The 19,897-nt window shown below is 48.0% G+C and overlaps 1 protein-coding gene across 2 annotated transcripts in view; it reads right to left on the bottom strand.

Moving 5' to 3' along the window:
• The window catches only part of HINFP (histone H4 transcription factor), a 95,616-nt gene that overhangs the window by 41,813 nt on the left and 33,906 nt on the right, over positions 1-19,897 (bottom strand). For both annotated transcript variants that reach the window (XM_085645908.1, XM_085645909.1), the window contains exons 4-5: positions 2,679-2,790; positions 2,153-2,305 (exon numbers count right to left, since the gene is read on the bottom strand). In XM_085645908.1, the coding sequence (XP_085502034.1) occupies positions 2,153-2,305; positions 2,679-2,790 (265 nt within the window). The remainder of the gene's footprint in view (positions 1-2,152; positions 2,306-2,678; positions 2,791-19,897) is intronic.

Here is a 19,897-nt window from a genome sequence, read left to right as displayed (position 1 = left end):
ATACAGCGTCTAGATAATCTGCACTGGAGAAGCAAAAACCTAACGACTGACGCAGGCTCCTGGGAGATGTTGGGTAGCCTTGGCCTCAATGCACGCTTGTTTTTTATTTCTTTTGTGTACTTTATTAGTTGGTGTCAGAATGTAATTTTGTATGGTTTTCTTGTGCGGTACAGATTTCCAAACTAATGCCAGAAAATGTGTAATTCCTATTAACATTTTCACCCACGTGATCAGCCTATAACGTGATTCCACAGCGGCTAGCCTGCATGTGTCTGAATTTCACAGTGTGCGCAAATGACAGCAAGTGGCAGGGGTGTGGCTTGCAGGGGGTTTGTTTCCAGACATGTAGGAGCAATCCTTCCTGCAGAAATCTTTCTTCAAGTCTTTAGTCTTCAGCAGGGCTGAGAACTTAGCAGTGGAAAGAGCGGTCTGCTGGAGAGATGGCAAGCTTCCTGCTAGTCAAACGTGTGCAACACTCCTCTTCTTTCCAATGGGCTATATAGGGTGTTGGTCCATAAACTGCCCATAGGTTGCCCCTGCCAGCCAGTGGAGTCTGTACGTCCATACTACCAGACTAGACAGGTTCCACTAGACTGCTGCCACAGCCATAAGTCAATATGTTGCCTGGGTAGAAAAGAGTGATCACGCTCTAAAAGAAGGTGCACACTGGTCAAACATCAGTCAAGTATTGGGGTGGAGTTCACTGGAACAAAAAACAGAGGGCAAGCGAGAAAAAGCAATGTTTCAGAAATCCGTGCTGAAGACTTGGGACCCTAGAGGGTAAACTGCAGAGTGAACAGTATAGTTTCCAATTTCTGTGTCCATGTGTTACCAAAATTGTGTGATTCCTTTTAAAATGCATTAAGATGGTTGTTTTGGTTGTCTCACATGCCACACTGGGGCGCTTCAACAAACAGACTAAACATCTGCATGGCATACCTGTATGAACACTTGGTGTCTTGGCAAAAACGGATTTCAAGCAAAAGGTACTACTGTTTCCTCTTTTCAAGCAAACTCCATCATATGCAGATATCCAATCGTTTCCCACCCTGAAGAGCAAGGTGCAAGTGCATTCAATCATTGGCATGCTGGGAAACAAGATGCCTTGAAAGGATGCATAAAGCAAGAAAAATGAAGGCCCTTCTATAATCCCCTAAACCGATGGAAATAGCCCAGTACCACAGACAGGCTGGTTGCATGTGAGCAGAGTTGCTGGCTTACCAAAAGGTAGCCTGGCATGGAACTGATTCAATACCAGCCCTAAGGTACTTTCAGAGGAGTCACACACTTGTAAATGTTCCAATATCTACGTAGGCCAAATTGCTGAACAACAAGAACACAACCATGGCATTTTCCATTGGTTGATCTCTGAAAGCACGGTGTGTCAAAAGAAGAGCTGGCATTTAAAGAATCACTAGAAAATTCCGCTATATGGTCTGAGTCCGCAAGTGCCTATAGACTTAGGAGGCTATATTTGATAAAGTCACACCAATCAATGCTGTCCTTGCAAGACAGCACATGGCAGACTATTTCGAGTACCACGTGCCCATTAGATACCACTAGACCCAGGAGCAGAATCAGAATTCCCTTTTCCCTTAAGCATAGCAAAAAGCAGCAACCTATGTACATAAAAGGGTGAAGAAGGTCCAATTTGATGGGAGAGTGCAGCATTTCAACAAGAGTAATCGACATTAGCTGTAGACTAAATAAATTACAAAAAAAATAAAGAAATCTTAAGCAACCTTGGTCTGGGACGCACAGAATATAATTTTGGGATACAGCCAACATATTTTGAACATAATTTCATATTCGGTTAGCATGCTCATGAAGTACAATCTTTCTATAGTTTTGATTTTCTTATGTGGTCTATATTTGGACTCCTTTGACAAATAGTTTTTGCATCGATTTTCACAAGGAAGCCCAAGGAGGACTACAAACCGAGAAACCTGTAAAAATCATACACACACCCTGACATGGGCTAGGGATAGATTGAGCAACGTAGTGGAGTAAGATTATGTAAGATTATGTGCACGTGCATTGTGAAAAAACTCCTCTAGGTGCAGGATAGAGAAACAAAAAGGTCAGTAGTACATACACAGAAACACTGGAGTGATGTGCGCAAAAACTAAGCAGTAAAATGTCTCACACATACCTTCGTCCACAGTCTGCCGGCGAATATGGTCAAAGAACTTAGTCCTATTCGCAAACATCCCTCCGCAGGTGGGACACGACATCACTTTCTCCTGTGTGTGGCTGCGCAGATGCTCCCGCAGCTTGTTGCGGACTCTGAATGAGCTTACACATTCTAGAAGACAAAAGGAAGGGGTAAAGATACAATCATTAGTGATTAGCAACTTACTCCTGCACCATTAACATTTCACTTTTTAATTGTAACACTTATTTAAGCCTGAAACGGTTACAATATCCATGCACTATGAGATCACTGTGGACCAGACATCAATGTTCATATCTAGTTATATACCCGAGGCCTTGCGCCACAGATTATGGTCAAATGCGGAAGACTGGGTTATCACCCAACTCTTAAAGTTGCATACAAGACAACCCAACACCAAGGTCCCACTCTCTTCAGATACAGGGCAGTTTAGCTTGTATGGACCTGGAGTCTGTTCCCAGGGTGCTTAGCCACAGAGACCCCACCTCTTGAGAGTATCCCTTACCCTTCCAGAGGCAGAAGAAGTGCTGGTTTTCCTTGCCGGATGCCCCCAGTGTGGCCAATGAGCAGTGCACTTCCACGTGTCGGTAGTATTCCTCAATGTTATCAAACAGCATCTGCAATGAGGGAAACAACACGTATTCAAAATAGATCCCAACTCTTCCATCAAAATAATAGGGGAAAGCAAACATCTAACAGCGGGTTTTAACCTTTTGACTTTATCATAACTTGTACCCAAAGACCCCAACTGAATCTTTATTGCAATCTGAGGATCCCACCAAGTCATTACTGGAAGCCGGTGACCCACTGCTTTAGAAATTTAGATAATTTGAACTGCAAAAACAATTCACGAAAGTACAGAGATAACGTTCATCAAGCAAATACCCAAATTACTAAATATTTGATTAAATTAACAACAACAACAACATTTTAATATAAATGGGAAGGTTGAACCCTTTCCAACCTCAAATGAGGCCACTCTTCGTCCATAATATGTTCTGTTTGATGCACCTGCACTGATGCCACAAAACAATCTCAGGAGACCAACTACATTTCTAGCCTAAAATTTAAAATCCCTTCATATTTAAAGAACGTTTGATTTGTTTAACTTTACATTTTGCTTCATTATTTATACTTTATTAATCGTCCATAATATATCGCCCCTAATCTGTTAATACAGTTTAATTTTCTAAGCAGTTGCGGACCCCATGAGTAGGTGTAGCGGAGCCTTAGTAGTCCCCAGAGCACAGGTTAAGTACCCATAATCTAACACGTGTTTGGTATCAGTCCCATGCAAGTGGCAAAGGGCAGGTCAAGGACCATTTTAGGTACTGTCTTACAAAATAGGTATACACATCGATACAAAAAAGCACAAAAATCCTGTCTGGGTCACAAAATACCTTTCTAGTGAGCCCTTTATAAATGTTACTTATTGAAGTCTCAGAGTGAACACACCGATGTCAAAGAAAGATAGGGTGTAAACGGGGAAATACAGGGCCAGACAAAAAAAACTAAATGTCAGTGGTAGATACTTGGGCGATGAGAGCGAGAGTAGATGTGGGAAATCTGGGCACAGAAGGAACCCAGGAGTGGATGAGATGGGGGAGACAGTGGTTGTGGTGGTAGTGGTAGTGGGGACGACTGTGTTGGCGGTGGCAGTGGGACGGAGGGGGTAATGGGGGATGGAGGGGCGGTGGTGGTTGGCGGAGGGGGAGGTGGTGGGGGACGGAGAGGGCGGATGGTAGGGGACGGAAGGGGTGGGTGTATTTTTATGAGCCAGAGTGTGGGGGACGACGGTGAGGGTGGGACGACGGTGGTGATGGGGGACTGAGGGGGTGGTGGTAGAGGACGACAGTGGTGGTGGTGTGTTTTCATGAGCCCGAATGGGAGGGTAAATGGGTTTGTTCAGTGTGGGTATACACCCAGGCAGGCAACTAGAGCCAAATTTCGGAAGGGGGGGGGGGGGGCTAATTCTTCCAGCCATAGGCAGAGTGGCTCTAAGAAGGGGTGAAAACACAACAATAGCCTCATTAACAAGTAAATGGTCTTTTAAAGACCTGGGAAGTACTCGGGAGCGGCTGCAATTAGACAGTTGCCAGCCTGCGAAGCTGTCTCAGCCCAGGCTGACACACGACAGGGGGGGCTGAAGCCCGATGAGCCCAATGGGTGTTGCGCGCCTGTATACACCCACATATACAGTGTCCCTTCTCAAGGGAAACGCCCCAGAGTCTAGCAGTAGCATCTGGTTACCACTGGAATAAAGGAGTCCTCTCTGGCATATTGGTGAACCTGTTTTGGCATAAATTTGGTGATTAAATAATGGCGGTCCTAGTGACACCAAACATATACTTGGATTAATCGTGCCCGGACTCTGCCACTTCAGCATAGCAGTACCCATCCATGTCAACTTTGGCATCCCCAGACTAATTGTGGCTACACTTGGTATGATGGGGGTCATCTCCGGCAAAACGTTGTCCAGTCCTGGCATAATGACGGCCTTTCTTCACACACTGTGGGCATCCTTGACATTATGGCACCTAGCCCCGGAACATCGTGGCAATCCTTGGAATTATGTTGGCTATCCTTGGGCTGCACACGTAAAGGGCACACAGGTGATCTAGAATGTCAACATTTTAGGCAGTTCCTCAAATTAGCACTAGATAAAAGAAATATTATAAATAAATAAATAAAAAAAACACAGGCAAATGTCTGGGGAATCCGAATATGCATTTAGGGATGTATGACGTTACAACGCGTGCTGTTACAACGCGTGCTGTTACAACGAAACTGTTACAACGCAAGTGGATTTACAACGCAAGTCTTTACATCGACTTGCGCTAGATGGCGTGCTAACATTAGAAAAGTGTAATTTACTATTCCAACTCCAGTCCACTTAACAGTAGGGAAGGTGTTGGGATAGTAAACTACACTATTTGTAATGTTAGCGCGCCATCTAGCGCAAGTCGATGTAAAGACTTGCGTTGTAATGGCATGCTTTGTAAATCCACTTGCGTTGTAACAGTTTCGTTGTAATGGCAGTGCGTTGTAAACGTTGCGTTGTAAAGGTTGTTCCCCTGCATTTACTCAATATGAAGTAATCAGAGATAAGAACTGTATTTTCTTCATAAAAACAACAAGCTTCGGTTTGGGATAATTAAGTCACCCAAAATGAAAAGCTTGCACTTGATAGCAAAATGAGTGTTTAAAACCATTATGCAGACAGAGGACTTTTTCAAAATCTGTTCACAGCAGTTATATGAATCATAATTCATCCAGATTTAAGGACCTTTACCGCCAATACATTCAACACCAGAAGGCACTTTCTGCTATGACTTATTTCATTACATTTTGTGGAGGCATTTCTTAGTGATAAAAATACAGTTGGCAACCCTACACGATATGCAGAGATGGTCACTGATGATTCTGTATCAAGTGATCCCTATTCAAGGTTGGGGGAAGCGGGTGGGAGGGGGGTATTGTTTTAAGATTGGTTTGGATAAAGCGATTTCGCAGTGACATCGACTGTACATTATAGAAGAGAAAGGCCTCTACAAGGTGTTGCACCCCTACGGGGGGCAAGATTGCTGCGGACTTACTAGGAGGCTTCTGGACGACGCAATGGCCAGACCACTGCTGGGTGCCTTGTGTGGGCTTGGTCCCTTGGTAATTAGTGGATAACTGCCCTACGGCTTCTTGGGTTAGAGTCCCTTCGAGGCACTTGTCAATAAGGTTTTGGTATGCAGTGTACTGATGGTGATGTATGTCGTGATCTTGAGGAAACCAATAAAGTTTGTTGAAAATCAAAAAAAAAAAAGTGATCCCTATTCAAATCACGCCTGATGCCTGGTGGCAGGGCATAGGCATTAAATGGTTTAAAGATTGTCCTTCTTCATATAACCCCTGTAAATATTTTATATTAAAAAATCTGTTACCAACGCCCTCCAACAAAGATGGCTGTTTGTGAAATGCCAGTCTCTAGTCTCATTCATAAACTGATTTATAACCCTTTTCTTCCTAGGGCCCGGTTTCTCCCTAGCTCTCACAACTGTGAATTGAGGTCCATGTTGGTTTGAATTCTATAAATCCAGGGATTGGAGGGGGTAAACTGAAGTAGGTTGGATTGGGATAGATTGGTATGGGGTGGGGCAGGCGATTGTGGTGGAGTGGGGTAGATTTGAGTGGGATGCGTTAGGCAGAGTGGGATGGAGTGGAAAGTGGAGTGGAGGCTGGGATGGAGAGGAGGTTTGAATGGAGTTGCATGGAATTTCGTAGATTGGAGTGGGATAGATTTGAGTTGTGTGGAGTGTCGCAAATTGAAGTGGAGATAGGTGGGGTGGGGTAGATTGAGGTGGGGTAGATTGGATTAGGGATAGAGTGGAGTGAGGTAGACAGGACAGGAGTAGGGTTTAGTAGACTAGAGTGGATTCTGGTAGATTGGAGTGGAGTAGACTGGAGTGGGGTAGATTGGCGTGGAGGCAGGTAGATTGGAGCGGGCAGATTAAGGTGCAATGGGGTAGAATGAAGTGAGGTCGATAGGGCTAGAATGGAGTGGGGTAGATTGTGGTAGGGTTGGGCAGAGTAAAGTGGGATTGATGGGAGTAGGGTATTTTGCAGTGGGGTAGATTGGAGTAGGATAGACTGGAGGGGTGGGGCACAGTGTGGGAGATTGGAGTGGATTAGTTTGGGTGGGGTGGAGTGGAGAGGGGTGTACTAGAGTGGTGGAGTGGGTTGGACTGGGGTGGAGTAGATTGGAGTGGGTTAAGGTAAGGTAGGTAGAGTGGCGTAGATTGTAGTGAAGTGGAGTGGGGTAGATTAGAGTGAGGTAGATTGGAGTAAGTGGTGTGGATTTGATGGGTGTAGAGTGAAGGGGCGTTGAGCGGCGTGTTGTGGAGTGGCATGGCGTGTTGTGGAGTATGTTTGGTGTTGAAGTGCAGTGCCATTACAGACAACACATTTTCAACTGAAATTACCATTACAATTGCACAGACATACAGTTTTACTGGAGCACAAACGCTAATGGGGGCACCTGGTGGTAGGCAATGAACAAAGTTAGAGGAATCTTAGCCGAAACGGCCCCAATGGGCTGATTTACATTACCTTAAATGAGGTGCACCTTGTTGTTCGCTGGCCATAGATTAAATACTTAAGTTCCTGACATCTTACTAAATTTCCTCAAAAGTTTACTCTGGGTGGATGTGTAAGATTATTTTGTCATTTTGTCTTCTTATTGAAAGACAGCAGCAAATTTAGAAATTCGTTACATTCATTTCAATGTGCATGGTTACATTTCTTTTTCAATACCTAGGGGCAGGGGTTACACAACAAAAAAGAAACCATAGAATTGGGAATGGTGGCACAACGTTTGTAGAAAGCAATACCGAATGGTCAGTTGCTTATGCTCACTTATCTCCTATTGACAATTCAGATTGTTTCCACTCTATTAGCAGACAGGCAATACATCACGGTACAGTGTTCCTGACGAGCTATCACGTATCCCCAGTATCCTGAGCCTCCATTTGTATCCACAAATACACCCAAAGGGGACCCAATAAATCTTTGGGCTGCGCCACAGGTGGTATGAGGGTAACATGATGTTTGTAAAGTTGTTCCATCATAGTGGAATATTTGGAACAGATTGCTTTGAATTTAATGGAACTGGTTAATATCATATTTAGAAACATGAGGGCTACGAGCGCCAAGGTGAAGATCGATTTTATACGTTTTTTTTCCCTTTAACTAGGGCCTCAGATCATCATCAACGGAGACTGAACTAGGTGCTAAATTAAAACATTAGCAACCAGATTTTCAGTATTTAGGCTTTACATTAAATATGCTATGCCTAGCGTTAGGATATTGAATAACCCTGCTGTACTTTTTGGGGGCAAGTTGCACTCAAATGGTAGTTTTTATTAACACCAATTATATCACCCAGTGCCCACTTAAGGGCACTTGCATACCAAAACATCAGAGACTACGTATCAAAAAAAAAAAACGAAGATTGTTGTGTAAGTGAGAAGACAGCAAGGGAATGGAGGAGTCTTTTGTCCTACCCAGATAGGATTTCGGGAGAGCGGATTTAGTTAGTGGAGAGGGCAGGGAGGTTCCTGGTATAACGATGAGGGGAAACTCCAGTTTTCAATATTGCCTATGATTAGAGTCTGGCTTCATCAAATCAAATAAACCTGATCACTCACATATCCATACATTCTATCAAAAGCCATTTAAACTATGTGAATCTTTAGGATTTTTTGGAAGATGAAGTAGCTTTGAGAGTCTCTCGGGCCGGGTTAAGGTGCCCAATTTTATTGAACATTGTATGGTCCAGTCCCTGCTCTGCCTTGTATGCTCAAAAGCCTGCCCCCATGTTTTAGCGGTCTGAACGTTTGTTGGCAAACAATTTGCAAATTGATCATATGGAGTGTCCTGATGAGTAGGGGGCCAGATTCTGAACACAGCCTGGCCCAAAACGTTCTGTGCGAAGTGCACTAGAATTTAATTTAGGCACCTGAGTTGGTTATAGGGCTGTGGTATGTTGAGCAGTCCTCAATATTTACCATTTAACTTCTACTTAGATTTCCCAGGTCCAGTGTGAATCAAGAGCTCATCACAGACCACCAGCAATCTCCGCCTCACAGACACACCAGAAGAGCAACCAGAAGCACACTCCCACCACATGACATCGCCAAAACCAGACAGGCTTCATCATTAACTACGATACTACATATGTGAAAAAGTATCCCTGCCGTACACTACAAGGATATTGCAAGTCACAGAGGAGTTCCATGATCATAAAGAGGAACAAGGCCGAATTAGTTCCATTATAAAGTCATGGAACACCTTGGTGGCTTGCAATGTCCTTATGTACAGCACAGGGTACTTTACTTTTTATAATACTTGGTCACACCACTACCTTTCCTACAAGCCACTTAAATCCTTTGTGCTAGCTCTTTCATAAGAGAGAGAGGGAGAATGTTTGCAAACATGAAGAATAGAGACTAGTAAAAAACTAAACAGCAAAAAAGCTGTTAAGATATTCGTTGCAATAAGATATTAGAATCAGTTTAATTCAAATACCCTTATAAAACAAAAGTGCAGTAGCTCAGTATGTGTAAAAACATGGATATATTCTAACTTTTCTATAATTACGTAAGAAGTGCAAAAAATACATGTTTCCATATATATCCATCTATATATCATTTCTACTTCTCACTGTACAATTAGAAATACAAAGCAGAAGAAAGAAAAAAACTTAGTTTTCATTCTTCAAACGGCTACTCTAATTATGCTCCATGACCTGACCTGCCTATCCCCTCTGCTGCTGGCTCTACCAGCAGGTATTCTTAGGTCAGAATTTCACTGTTATAAGTGATTTTGAGTTCTGACGTATTTTCTTTACGAAAGAGCCATGTGCCAAGATCTTAACTGGTTTGTGGTAAAGGCGAAAATGTGTATTGTAAGTGATAAAGAACCCCTGCTGTACATAAGCGTACTGCAAGTCATCTTGGAGCTCCAAAACCTTCTAAAGGAACTCGGTCTTTGGCCTTGTTTCTCTAGGTCAGTTATATTCAAGGTACAGCCCGGGGGAAGCATGTGGTCCTCCTGACCTTTACATGCAGCGCCCTGGTCAACAGTAGCACCTGGCTGCTGTTTACCCGAATAAGCACGAACATAAACAAGCATTTGCAATGCAACAGGCCTTGCATTTACGAGATTTTGAGCTATTGGCATTTGTAAATGACAATGCCTTTCACTTATGTGTTGTTTTTAAAACAGATAAATGAGAGGCATGGTCATTTACAATGCCAATGCAAACAATAGATCATTGCATCGCAAATGCGTTCAGTGCCCGTGCAGGCAGGACAAAGCTATTTGAGAAAATAGTGTCGGAGGCTGTAATTAAAGCCTACTGAGTAACACACGTAACGGGGGGTGTCGCCATGGGAGGTTACAAAGGGAGACAAGGCGGTATTAAGGAAAGACTACTAAGCCTTTTGACCAATGAACAGCCACAGTTTACAGTGGACAATGACACAAGCCAGTGGAAAATGTGGGCAGAGCTTCAAGTCCCTACCTAAATACAGCATGCCCCACAGAGCGACGCATGCGCTGCCCAGGCTTGACCTAAAAAAGAGAGTTGGAACTTTTAATTCAGCCAGTTTTGATGCAGTGATTTTTATGAGTATTGTGGAGTGTTTTTGAGACCGCATGTAAACCTTTGAAATATCAGTGGTTAGGCAAGAATGGGATAGTGAATTTGAAGTTAGAATACCGTGTTGAAGATTTCTACGTTGGAAGGTGGGGCTAAACTTAGTGTTGGTGAGTCGTTGGTAAGGACCATGAGGAAAGTAGTTGTGAGCGTGTAGTAAAGTCTTTAATAAAAGATTTTCTCATACTCCGAGGTAGGGCAGTAGAGAACCAAAATAGAGAATTTTATGAGACTTGTGATTGCACATGTTCCAAAGTAGCTGGCGTGGGAGTGGTCTGTTTGGCTGGCAAGACATTGAGGGATTTTTTTAATGAATAGGCCAGTGCTGCCACCTTGTTGTGCAGCTCATTCTAAGGCTGGGCATTGTTGCTGTAATCCTACACAGCATCTTACCACAGCTACATTGGATAAGTCAAGTTGAACCAGCTGCATAGCTTATTTAGCACACGCTGGGAATTGCTGCTACCATTGAACACTGCTTCAATCTTTTCAACTCATGTTTCCAGATGGATCTAGTTTCCTTTCTGTTTTACTCTGCATAGGTTGTACACATGGGTTCATACTGAGCTCTTTAAACTCTGGGGATTTTGCCTTCTTGCGTGTTCCTATGCCTAACTAGTGTCATGGTTGCCGATATTCAAGTACAGTGGAATTACAAAGGAGGCTGTGTAGAAGGCAGGGTTGGAACACTGCACTACTAATAGGCTGTGGAAAACTGCACTACTTATGGGCTACTGCAGCCACATCCACTAACGGGTCCTCACTCCTAACATGTAATTGCATGAACACTTCCACGATTGTCCCCGCAATAAAAAGAATACACCACTTCAACTTTAACAATGATGCACATAAGTCAAGCATGAGTGTCATATAGCCCTATTATCATAAACAGTATGAAAATGTAATTCCTCAATGGGCGAGTTTCCATTGGGAATGTTGAAAAGGAACAAGAAGCCAAATCTGTATTCAGAGGCCCCTACAATTTCTGTTTTATATTTGAATCTAGTGCTCCACCAACAGCTTAGTTACTGTTGTAATTTATAAAACCTGTTTTATAGTCCCAGGCGTAAATTGGAAGGATACTGTGTGTTCCACCACTGTTGTATTGTAATTGCTTGCTATTTAAAGTAAAATGATGATAGTTTTTTTTTAAAATAATTCTTTTTATTAAACATTCAAGAGAAAACAGAAAAGGTCATGTTACACATTCGGTCAAGTATCTCCAAGCCACCTGGGGCGCCTCCTTCTGGACCTTCCGAGTGGCCTGCTGGTGGTTGGAGGGGATTTTAATGCGGTAGCCTCTGGGTCTATGGATCGCCATCCCCCTAGGGACCTCCCCCGGGCACAGGCGTGGCTGCCCGGCCTTCTGGACACGCTGGGCCTGGTGGATTGCTGGCGATTAAAGCATCCTGCATTGCGACAGTACACCTTCCACTCGGGTGCCCATGGTAGCCTCTCGCGGCTTGATTACATCCTTGTCCCGGCGGCCCACGCAGGGAGGGTGGGGGAGGTGCGCCATCTGGCGCGGGGTATCTCAGACCACTCCCCATTGTTGTTGCATCTCGATGTCTTCCCGAGGGGGGATGGCAGGGTGGCCCCAATCAATGCATGGTATTTGCGCGACCCCACCATTCGTGCTGATTTGATCAAATCCCTACAGCGATATTTCGATGAGAATGTGGGGTCGGTCTCTTCGGCCATCTCCCTGTGGGAGGCTTTCAAGGTAGTCCTTAGAGGGGAGGCCCTCTCCTTTATCTCCCATGCCCGGCGGCGCGAGCGGGAGGAGGTGACCCGGGTAGAGGCCGAGATTGCAGAACTGGAGGGTGACCTGGGAAGCGGGGTAACAGACGACAAGTTGCATGTTCTACACCTAAAGCAGGCGGCCTATCGGGCCCTCGTCACGGAGGCGGCCAGGGGCCTCAGTAGAGAGCAGCAGGGGCGATTGTATGATGTGGGTGATAAGGCTGGCAAATTGATTGCGTGGTTGGATAAGAGGGAGAGAGCGAGCCGTGTGGTGCCTTTGATTGAGAGTGTTGATGGTGCGTGTGTCACTGAGCCGGAAGCCATTGTCTCCTGCTTCGCGGATTATTTCCGCGAAGTCTACTCCCCGGTTTCCCCCTGCTCGGAGGCAGACTCCCATGCCCTGCTTCGGGACATCGCACTGCCCTCCCTAACGGTGGAGGACAGGGATTCGCTGGACGCCCCTCCCACCTCGGACGAAATTGCCTTGGCTATTCGCTCGGTTGCATCCGGCAAGGCCATGGGCCCCAATGGTATTCCCATCGAGCTCTACAAGCTACGCCCGGATGTGTTGGCGCCCCACCTGCGCGCGATGTTCCTGGCGGCCCACTCGCGGGGTTCCCTCCCGCCGGACCAGCGTCTAGCCACAATTGTGGTGATCCACAAGGAGGGGAGGCCCCGTGAACGGGTCACATCCTATAGGCCGATTTCGCTTTTGAACGCGGAGCCCAAAATCCTCGCCAAGGTGTTGGCCAACAGGTTGGTTGGCGTGGTGGGCGATTTGGTCCACCAAGACCAATCTGGCTTTATACCGCACCGCAACACGGCGCTCAATCTGCGGCGCTTGCACGGGGTGCTCGCGCGTGTCCCATTTGTGCGGGAGCCGGCCATCTTGGCGTCCTTGGACGCCACCATGGCGTTTGATACGCTTGAATGGCCATACATCTGGGCGATGCTGGCAAAATTCGGGTTTGGCCCGGGTTTCATTAGCTGGGTCAAATTGCTATATTCGGGCCCGTTGGCGCAGGTGGTAGTGAATGGGCGAGTCTCGGCCCCATTCGCGCTGGGGAGGGGTACGCGACAGGGCTGCCCCCTGTCGCCTCTCCTGTTTGCCCTGGCCCTGGAGCCCCTGGCGGAGTGGCTGCGGTGGCACCCTTCTATCCGTGGTCTCCGCTGGACCCCCGAGCATGAGGACCGTGTGTCCCTCTATGCTGACGATATCCTTCTGTATCTCGCCTCCCCGCGTAAATCACTGATCGTCCTGGTTGATGTTTTGCGTTCATTCGGTTGCAACTCAGGCCTGGTCATCAACTGGGCGAAATCCTGTGTATATGTGCTTTCCGGGGAGGCTCCGGCCCTACCACGGGACTGTCCGATCCAGATTGCCTCCCAAGGTTTTCGGTACCTGGGTATCTATATCACTCTTGACCCGGAGGCCCGCTATGAGCGGAATTTGTTACCCCCCCTCCGGCGTTTGAGGGAGGACGTGGTGCGCTGGCGGCGTCTGCCGCTCTCGCCGCTCGGCCGAGCGGCCTTGTTTAAAATGATGTCCCTGCCACGCTTCCTCTACGCCCTCCAGAATACTATGGACTTGGTCCCGGCACGCTATTTCCGTGAGGTGGAGGGCCTCCAGCGGCGCCTGTTCTGGGACGGGAGGCCGCGCATTGCTCTGGCTAAATTGACGCTCCCGTGGTACGATGGGGGGGTCGCCCTCCCTGACATTAAACGGTATTACTGGGCCTCCCAACTAGCTGCAATTAATCATGGCCTTTACGGGCCCGCCTTGAACCCGGCATTTGAGATGGATAAGATGCTCCTGCCCGGTGGCGATTACAATCGAGCGCTCTACGCTGGCGCGCCCGACTCCCGTTTGACGGGACCGACGCGTGTCATGGTGCGTGTCTGGCACGCGGCTAATGCAGCTATGGGGTGGAAGGACCGTTTGACCCGGGCGTCACCGCTGTATGCGTCTGAGAGGTTGGGCTCCCTGTGGACGTCGAAGGGCTTCGAGAAGTGGGACACGATCGGAATCAGCACGGTGGGAGATCTCTGGACGAGGGGGGGATTCAAAACTTTTGAGACGCTGCAGGCGGAGTTCCAGCTGCAGGGCAGTGAGTACTTTCGGTACCTACAGGTCCGCCATGCGCTGGGCTCCGTCTTCCCGGATGTCGCATCCATTCCGGAGTCTTCCCCCCTGGAGGACAGAGTCCTAGATGGCCATGTCCCGGACAGCACGATCTCCCTCATATACAAAAAACTGATCAACGATAGATCGTGCCTGCTTACTAGTCTCCGCGAGGCTTGGGTTGCCGACGGGCTGGAGCTGGACGATGAGGATTGGATTTCCGCGGTGGCCTCTCCGAAAGAGGTGGCCATCCCGGCTCGCCTTCGTTTCGTCCAGCTCAAGATCCTTCACCGGGTTTACGTGACGGGGCCAAGGCTTCTGCGTATGGGTTTTGCTGGTGACGGAATGTGTAAGCGTGGCTGTGGTGCGTTGGCGACTTTCATGCATATACTGTGGGAGTGCCCGAAGGTGGAGCGATTCTGGCGTGGTGTGCATGAGGTCCTGCGTGTGGTGACGCGTGTTGCGCTGCTGCCTGAAGCGAGGAGATGCTTGCTGAATGTATGGGAACAGAATGACTATTCGGTCCCGCAGACGCGGTGGGTGACTCTGGGATACATGATAGCCAAGCGCGACATTGCTCAATTGTGGGGATCCCAGAGGCCCCCTGCGGTGTCGGCCTGGAAAGAGCATATGGATTGGTGTATGTTTCGTGAAAAGGTGGTGTATGTGGCGAGAGGTAAGCCTGGGGCGTGGGTGAAACTCTGGGGCCCCTGGAACGCCTACCGCGGGGGTATTTGTGAGCCACCACTGCTACCGGCTGCCTCGCCTGCTCCGTCTCCCTAGATGGCCCCCCTCCCTCAGCCGCGGGCGCGCGGTCCCCCAGTCCCTGATCTATTCCCATTCCCCTCTCCAGAGTTCTGCTGCTGGTTTGGATCCCCCACTTATGGAGCACGTGCTGTTATTTTGGATCGCGGGTTGCCCTGCGGGTGTGGTTTTTTGGTGTTGTTTTGTTTCAAGAAAAGGGAACCGTACTGTGGGCTTGGAGCTGTGTGGCCTGCACCATTGATTACTCCTGTTTCACTGCTCTGCACTGCCTAGAGACTTTTACTGTACGTGTGCAATATGTTTTTGTCATTCTAGCGGCCGGCCGGATGGTTGTAGGCCCATACCTGTAACTTTTACGAACTGCAATAAACGGTTTAAAAAAAAAACAAAAAAAAAAAAAAAAAAAGTATCTCCAAGCCGTGTAGCACAGCGTCCCCAACATGCAGTAGTATTATACAGTGATTTTTCGTACATCTCTGTGACAGTCGCATTTTGTTAAGTTCAGGGCGTCAATGGTTCGTCAAGGGTGGGGACACATGGGGGTTCACACACATTTCCACGATATTCATTCCACTTAGTCCATAACCCTATCCATTTTTGGGGACAGCCACGGGCCACATACACCGTTTTCTCCCTTGCCATACACCAATCCAGGTCTTTTTTCCAGGCCTCGAGTGTTGGCGGGGCCTCTGCTCCGCAAAGTCTTGCTATGTTTCTCTTAGCTACCATTTGTCCAAGAGTCACCCATACCTTACCCTTCGTGTTTAAGTCTGTAGGCTCCCAGATGTTCAGGAGACATCTCTTGACCTCCAATCGAAGGCCCACCCCCCACACTGCACTCATACATTCGTGCACTTTTTTTCCAGTAGTGTTGGATGAGTGGGCATTCCCATAGTATGTGCAGAAAGGTCCCTTCTAAGCCACACCTCCTCCTACACCTCTCATCGGCGCTTCTACCCATGAGGACTAGTCGTCTCCCAGTGAAGTACACCCTATGTAGAATCTTTAATTGGACCAGTTTTAGTTTTGCTGAGATGGCGACCTCTTCAGGGGAGGAGAGTGCCTCTTGCCATTCCTCATCGTCTATTTCTAGACCGTCCCTCCCTCCCCATTTTTCCCTCAGCGCCAGTAAAGGATTTGGAGTGTGGTGTATTAACTTTTTGTATGTGAGGGAGATGCTCTTCTCAGGTAGGTGTCCATCAAGTAGTCTGTCCTCAAGAGGGGAGGACACCGGAAGCATCGACCCGGCTGGAATGTTGGTCTGAAGGGAGTGTCTGACCTGAGCGTACCTAAAGTACTCGGATTGCGCCAGTTCGTGGGTCTGTTGTAGAGAAGTGAAAGACACCATTCCCTGCGGTCCCCAGAGGTCTCCTATAAGGAAGATACCCATTAGGTCCCACTTGTCAAACCCTTTAGAGCGCCCCAGCACTCCTAGGGCCTCAGCGTCCCAGAGTGGGGTAGCCAGTGTGAGTCTGTTGGCCCACCCCAGATTCCGGTTGACTGCATGCCAAAGTTGTACGGAGTGTCTTGTAGGCCCTGTGAGAGGGAATTTGGTTGGTTTGGAGTACAGTGCCCTCGTAAAGTCTCCGCCCGGGAGGGTCCACCTATCCATATTATATGCAGGCTCGTCCCCATTGCTGTACATACACTGGTTTATAGCGGACAGGTGTGCTGCCCAGTAGTACTCTGTTGTCGGGGAGGGCAATGCCCCCATCGTACCAACTGAGGGTTAGCTTATGGAGCGCAATGCGCGGTGTCCCGTTCCATAGTAGGTCCCTTTGTGTAGCTTCGATTTCTTTAAAATACGGGCATAGAGAAAGCGCAGCAGTGCCATCATTTTAAAGAGCGCTGCCCGTCCCAGTAGGGATAAGGAGAGCGCCTTCCATGTGTTGGTGTCACGCCTGAACCTCTGCAGCGGCGGGAGCAAATTTCGCTCATAGCAGGACTTGGCATTCTTTGTAATATATATACCTAGGTATTTAAACCCTTCTGCGGCTAATTGGATAGGGCAGTCTTTCGGTATGGAAGGAGGACACCCATGTAGGACGTACAATAGCGATTTACTCCAATTTATTTTGTATTCAGAGTTCTTTCCGAAACTGGTGAATATGTCCAGCACCACTCTTAATGACTTTTGAGGGGAGGCAAGATAGAGTAGGATATCATCTGCGTATAGGGAGACCCGATCCTCCCATCCTTCTGCCCATTTAAGTCCCCGGACAGAGGAGCCCTGCCGCACTCAGGCCACAAGCGGCTGAAGGGATAGTGCAAAGAGCAGTGGAGAGAGTGGACAGCCGTGTCTCGTCCCCCTACCGAGTGTGAATACTTCCGATAGTTTTTTATTTACGACCACCTGGGCTAATGGTTCCGTATAGAGGAGCTGCATCCAACCAATAAATTTGGGGCCAAAGCCCATCTTTTTTAGTACCGCCATTAGGTATGCCCATTCAAGTGTATCGAAAGCATTGTTGCGTCCAGTGACACTACCACTGCGTCTTCTTGAATAGTGGAGCAACGCCCCAACACTCCATGTAGGCGTCGCAAGTTGAGAGCAGTATTGCGGTGTGGCATGAAACCTGCTTGGTCCGGGTGTACCAGTTTATTTATAACCGGCCGGAGTCTGTTTGCCAAGAGCTTTGCAAGTATTTTGGGTTCCGCGTTCAAAAGGGAGATCGGTCTGTATGACGCACAGCTGACCCTTGGCTTTCCTTCTTTTGGGATGGCCACCAACGTGGCGATACGTTGGTCTCTTGGCAGTATTCCCACCTTTCCACTGTCTTCAAACATACGATTTAAGTATGGTGCTACTCTGTCCGGTTTTAGCTTGTACAACTCAATTGGTAGACCGTTAGGGCCGAATGCCTTGCCAGGTCGGAGGTCTCTTATTGCCTTAGCCACTTCATCATTTGTGAGTGCGCTCTCCAACGCCTCTCGGACAGGATCTGAGAGGGTAGGGAGTTGGATGTCTGCCAGTAGTTTGGAGGAGTCATCTTCTGAAAGTTCTGTGCCCCTTTCATATACCCGTTCGAAGTGCGCAGCGAACTCGCGGACTATGTCTTAAGGTTCTGTTAGAACAGTGCCAGCCCTACTATGGAGCTCCGGCACTAGTCTCTGCGCCCTCTCTTTTTTATCCAGCCAGGCTATCACTTTGCCCGCTTTGTCCCCTTGATCGTACAGTCGTCCGTCCCTATCTCTTGCAAGAGTTTTTGCAGCGTCGGTTGCCATTGCTCTGTATTCTGCCACTTTAATTTGTATGCGATGCATGTCAGCCTGGTCTTTGCCGTCTTTCGCGATCTCCTCAAGGCGGAGGAGATCATGTTCGATAGCGACCATTTGTTTTTCTTTACGCATCCCCGCTATGGTCGAGAGGGCCTGTCCCCTGATCACTGTTTTAAACGCTTCCCACAGAGTAGTGGGGAGTCCACTGTGTCCTCGTTTTCTAAGAAGTAGTGGTCGATCGCACGTATGATAGATGCCGTGGTCCCCCGATTACGAAGATGCCAAGGATTGATTGGCGCCACACAGCCCACCTTCTGATCTCCTACCGTGAAATGGACCCACACTGGGGAGTGGTCTGAGATACCCCGCGCCAGGTGTTTGATTTCTTGCGTGGTCACGCTGTGATGAAGAGGCATAAGGATATAGTCTATCCTTGAGAAAGTATGGTGTGCTCCCGACAGGAATGTATACTCCTGAAGGGTCGGGTGGCGTAGTCTCCAAAGGTCTGTGAGGCCAAATGCCTCCAAAAAATCGGGGAGCCATGTTTGTCCGGCGCTCATGTCGCGCGGCGGAGATCGGTCCGTCTGGCCCGATACCACAGAGTTGAAACCCCCCCCCCCCCGAATTAGGAGTTGCCCCTCCGGCAGGGATAGCAGGAGTGAACCCAGGTCTTTGTAAGATTGCGTTTGGAGTCCAGGTGGGATGCAAACTGTTAACAGCGGGAGTGTGTGTCCCTCCCATTGACCCGAAATCGCCGCGAAGCGTCCCAGTGGGTCGGCCCAGGTGTGTTGGACGGTTAGCGGGAGGGTGCGCCTGCTCAAGATCCCTACCCCTCCTGTCCCCCCCCCCCCCCCCACCCCCCCAAAGACCCCGATGTGAAACCGGCATGTGCCATCATTTTGTAGCCCCACCTGTTTAGTGCTTTACAGTTATTGCCAATAAGGTGTGTCTCCTGGAGCAGGACTGCGTCCGGGAGGTAGCGTTTTATATGCTGGAGGACAACACTCCTTTTGATTTTGTCCCCCAACCCATTGAGGTTCCAGCTCAATAGCTTTAGGTTTTTAGCCCAGTGCGTACTCAGTGTGACAGCGAGCAGTTCTGCATGCCCTGCGGTAGACGCAGCGCCAGTGGACAGCATTAGATTGTAGTTTACATACCCAGTGTGCGAACCTCTTGCCCTCTCCCCTCCCAACATAACCCAAACTATATAACATACCGTAAACCCTCACACCTCCCCCGTTCCCACCCCCCCTCCCTGCTACTCTGCCATGTAGGCCTGAAACTACCCACATCCCCAACTCGCAGAGTGCCTGTCGCCCTAACAACTGGTCGACAATGACCCGGGGAATGGGCTAGCACCAACTCCAGCCGCTTGAGGCCCCTAAAATGATGATATTGTTAAACCTCTGTCTGCACTAATTTCCTAGGTTGAAAGATGAATCTTTTATGGTCCCTCTTAATCTCTCTAGTACTGTTGGTGGCTCTGGAAGTAGACTTCAGCTTCGTCTGATCTACAGTTCGTGATAATTAAGATTTAGTTTAATGAATGGAAAGGGAAGAAATCTGGCTTGGCAAAGCTGGACATGCCTTGGCAAATCTGTCGAAATGTACCTGTTTCGTGATGTAGGGAGATAGTTTAGTTGATTAATATATGTTTTCTTCTTTAACA

Source organism: Triturus cristatus, chromosome 3_1 (genome assembly GCF_964204655.1).
Source record: "Triturus cristatus chromosome 3_1, aTriCri1.1, whole genome shotgun sequence".
In the NCBI taxonomy this organism is placed as follows: Eukaryota; Metazoa; Chordata; class Amphibia; order Caudata; family Salamandridae; genus Triturus; species Triturus cristatus.
Note: the sequence above shows the minus strand (reverse complement) of the source record. Positions and strands in the feature narration are given on the sequence as shown.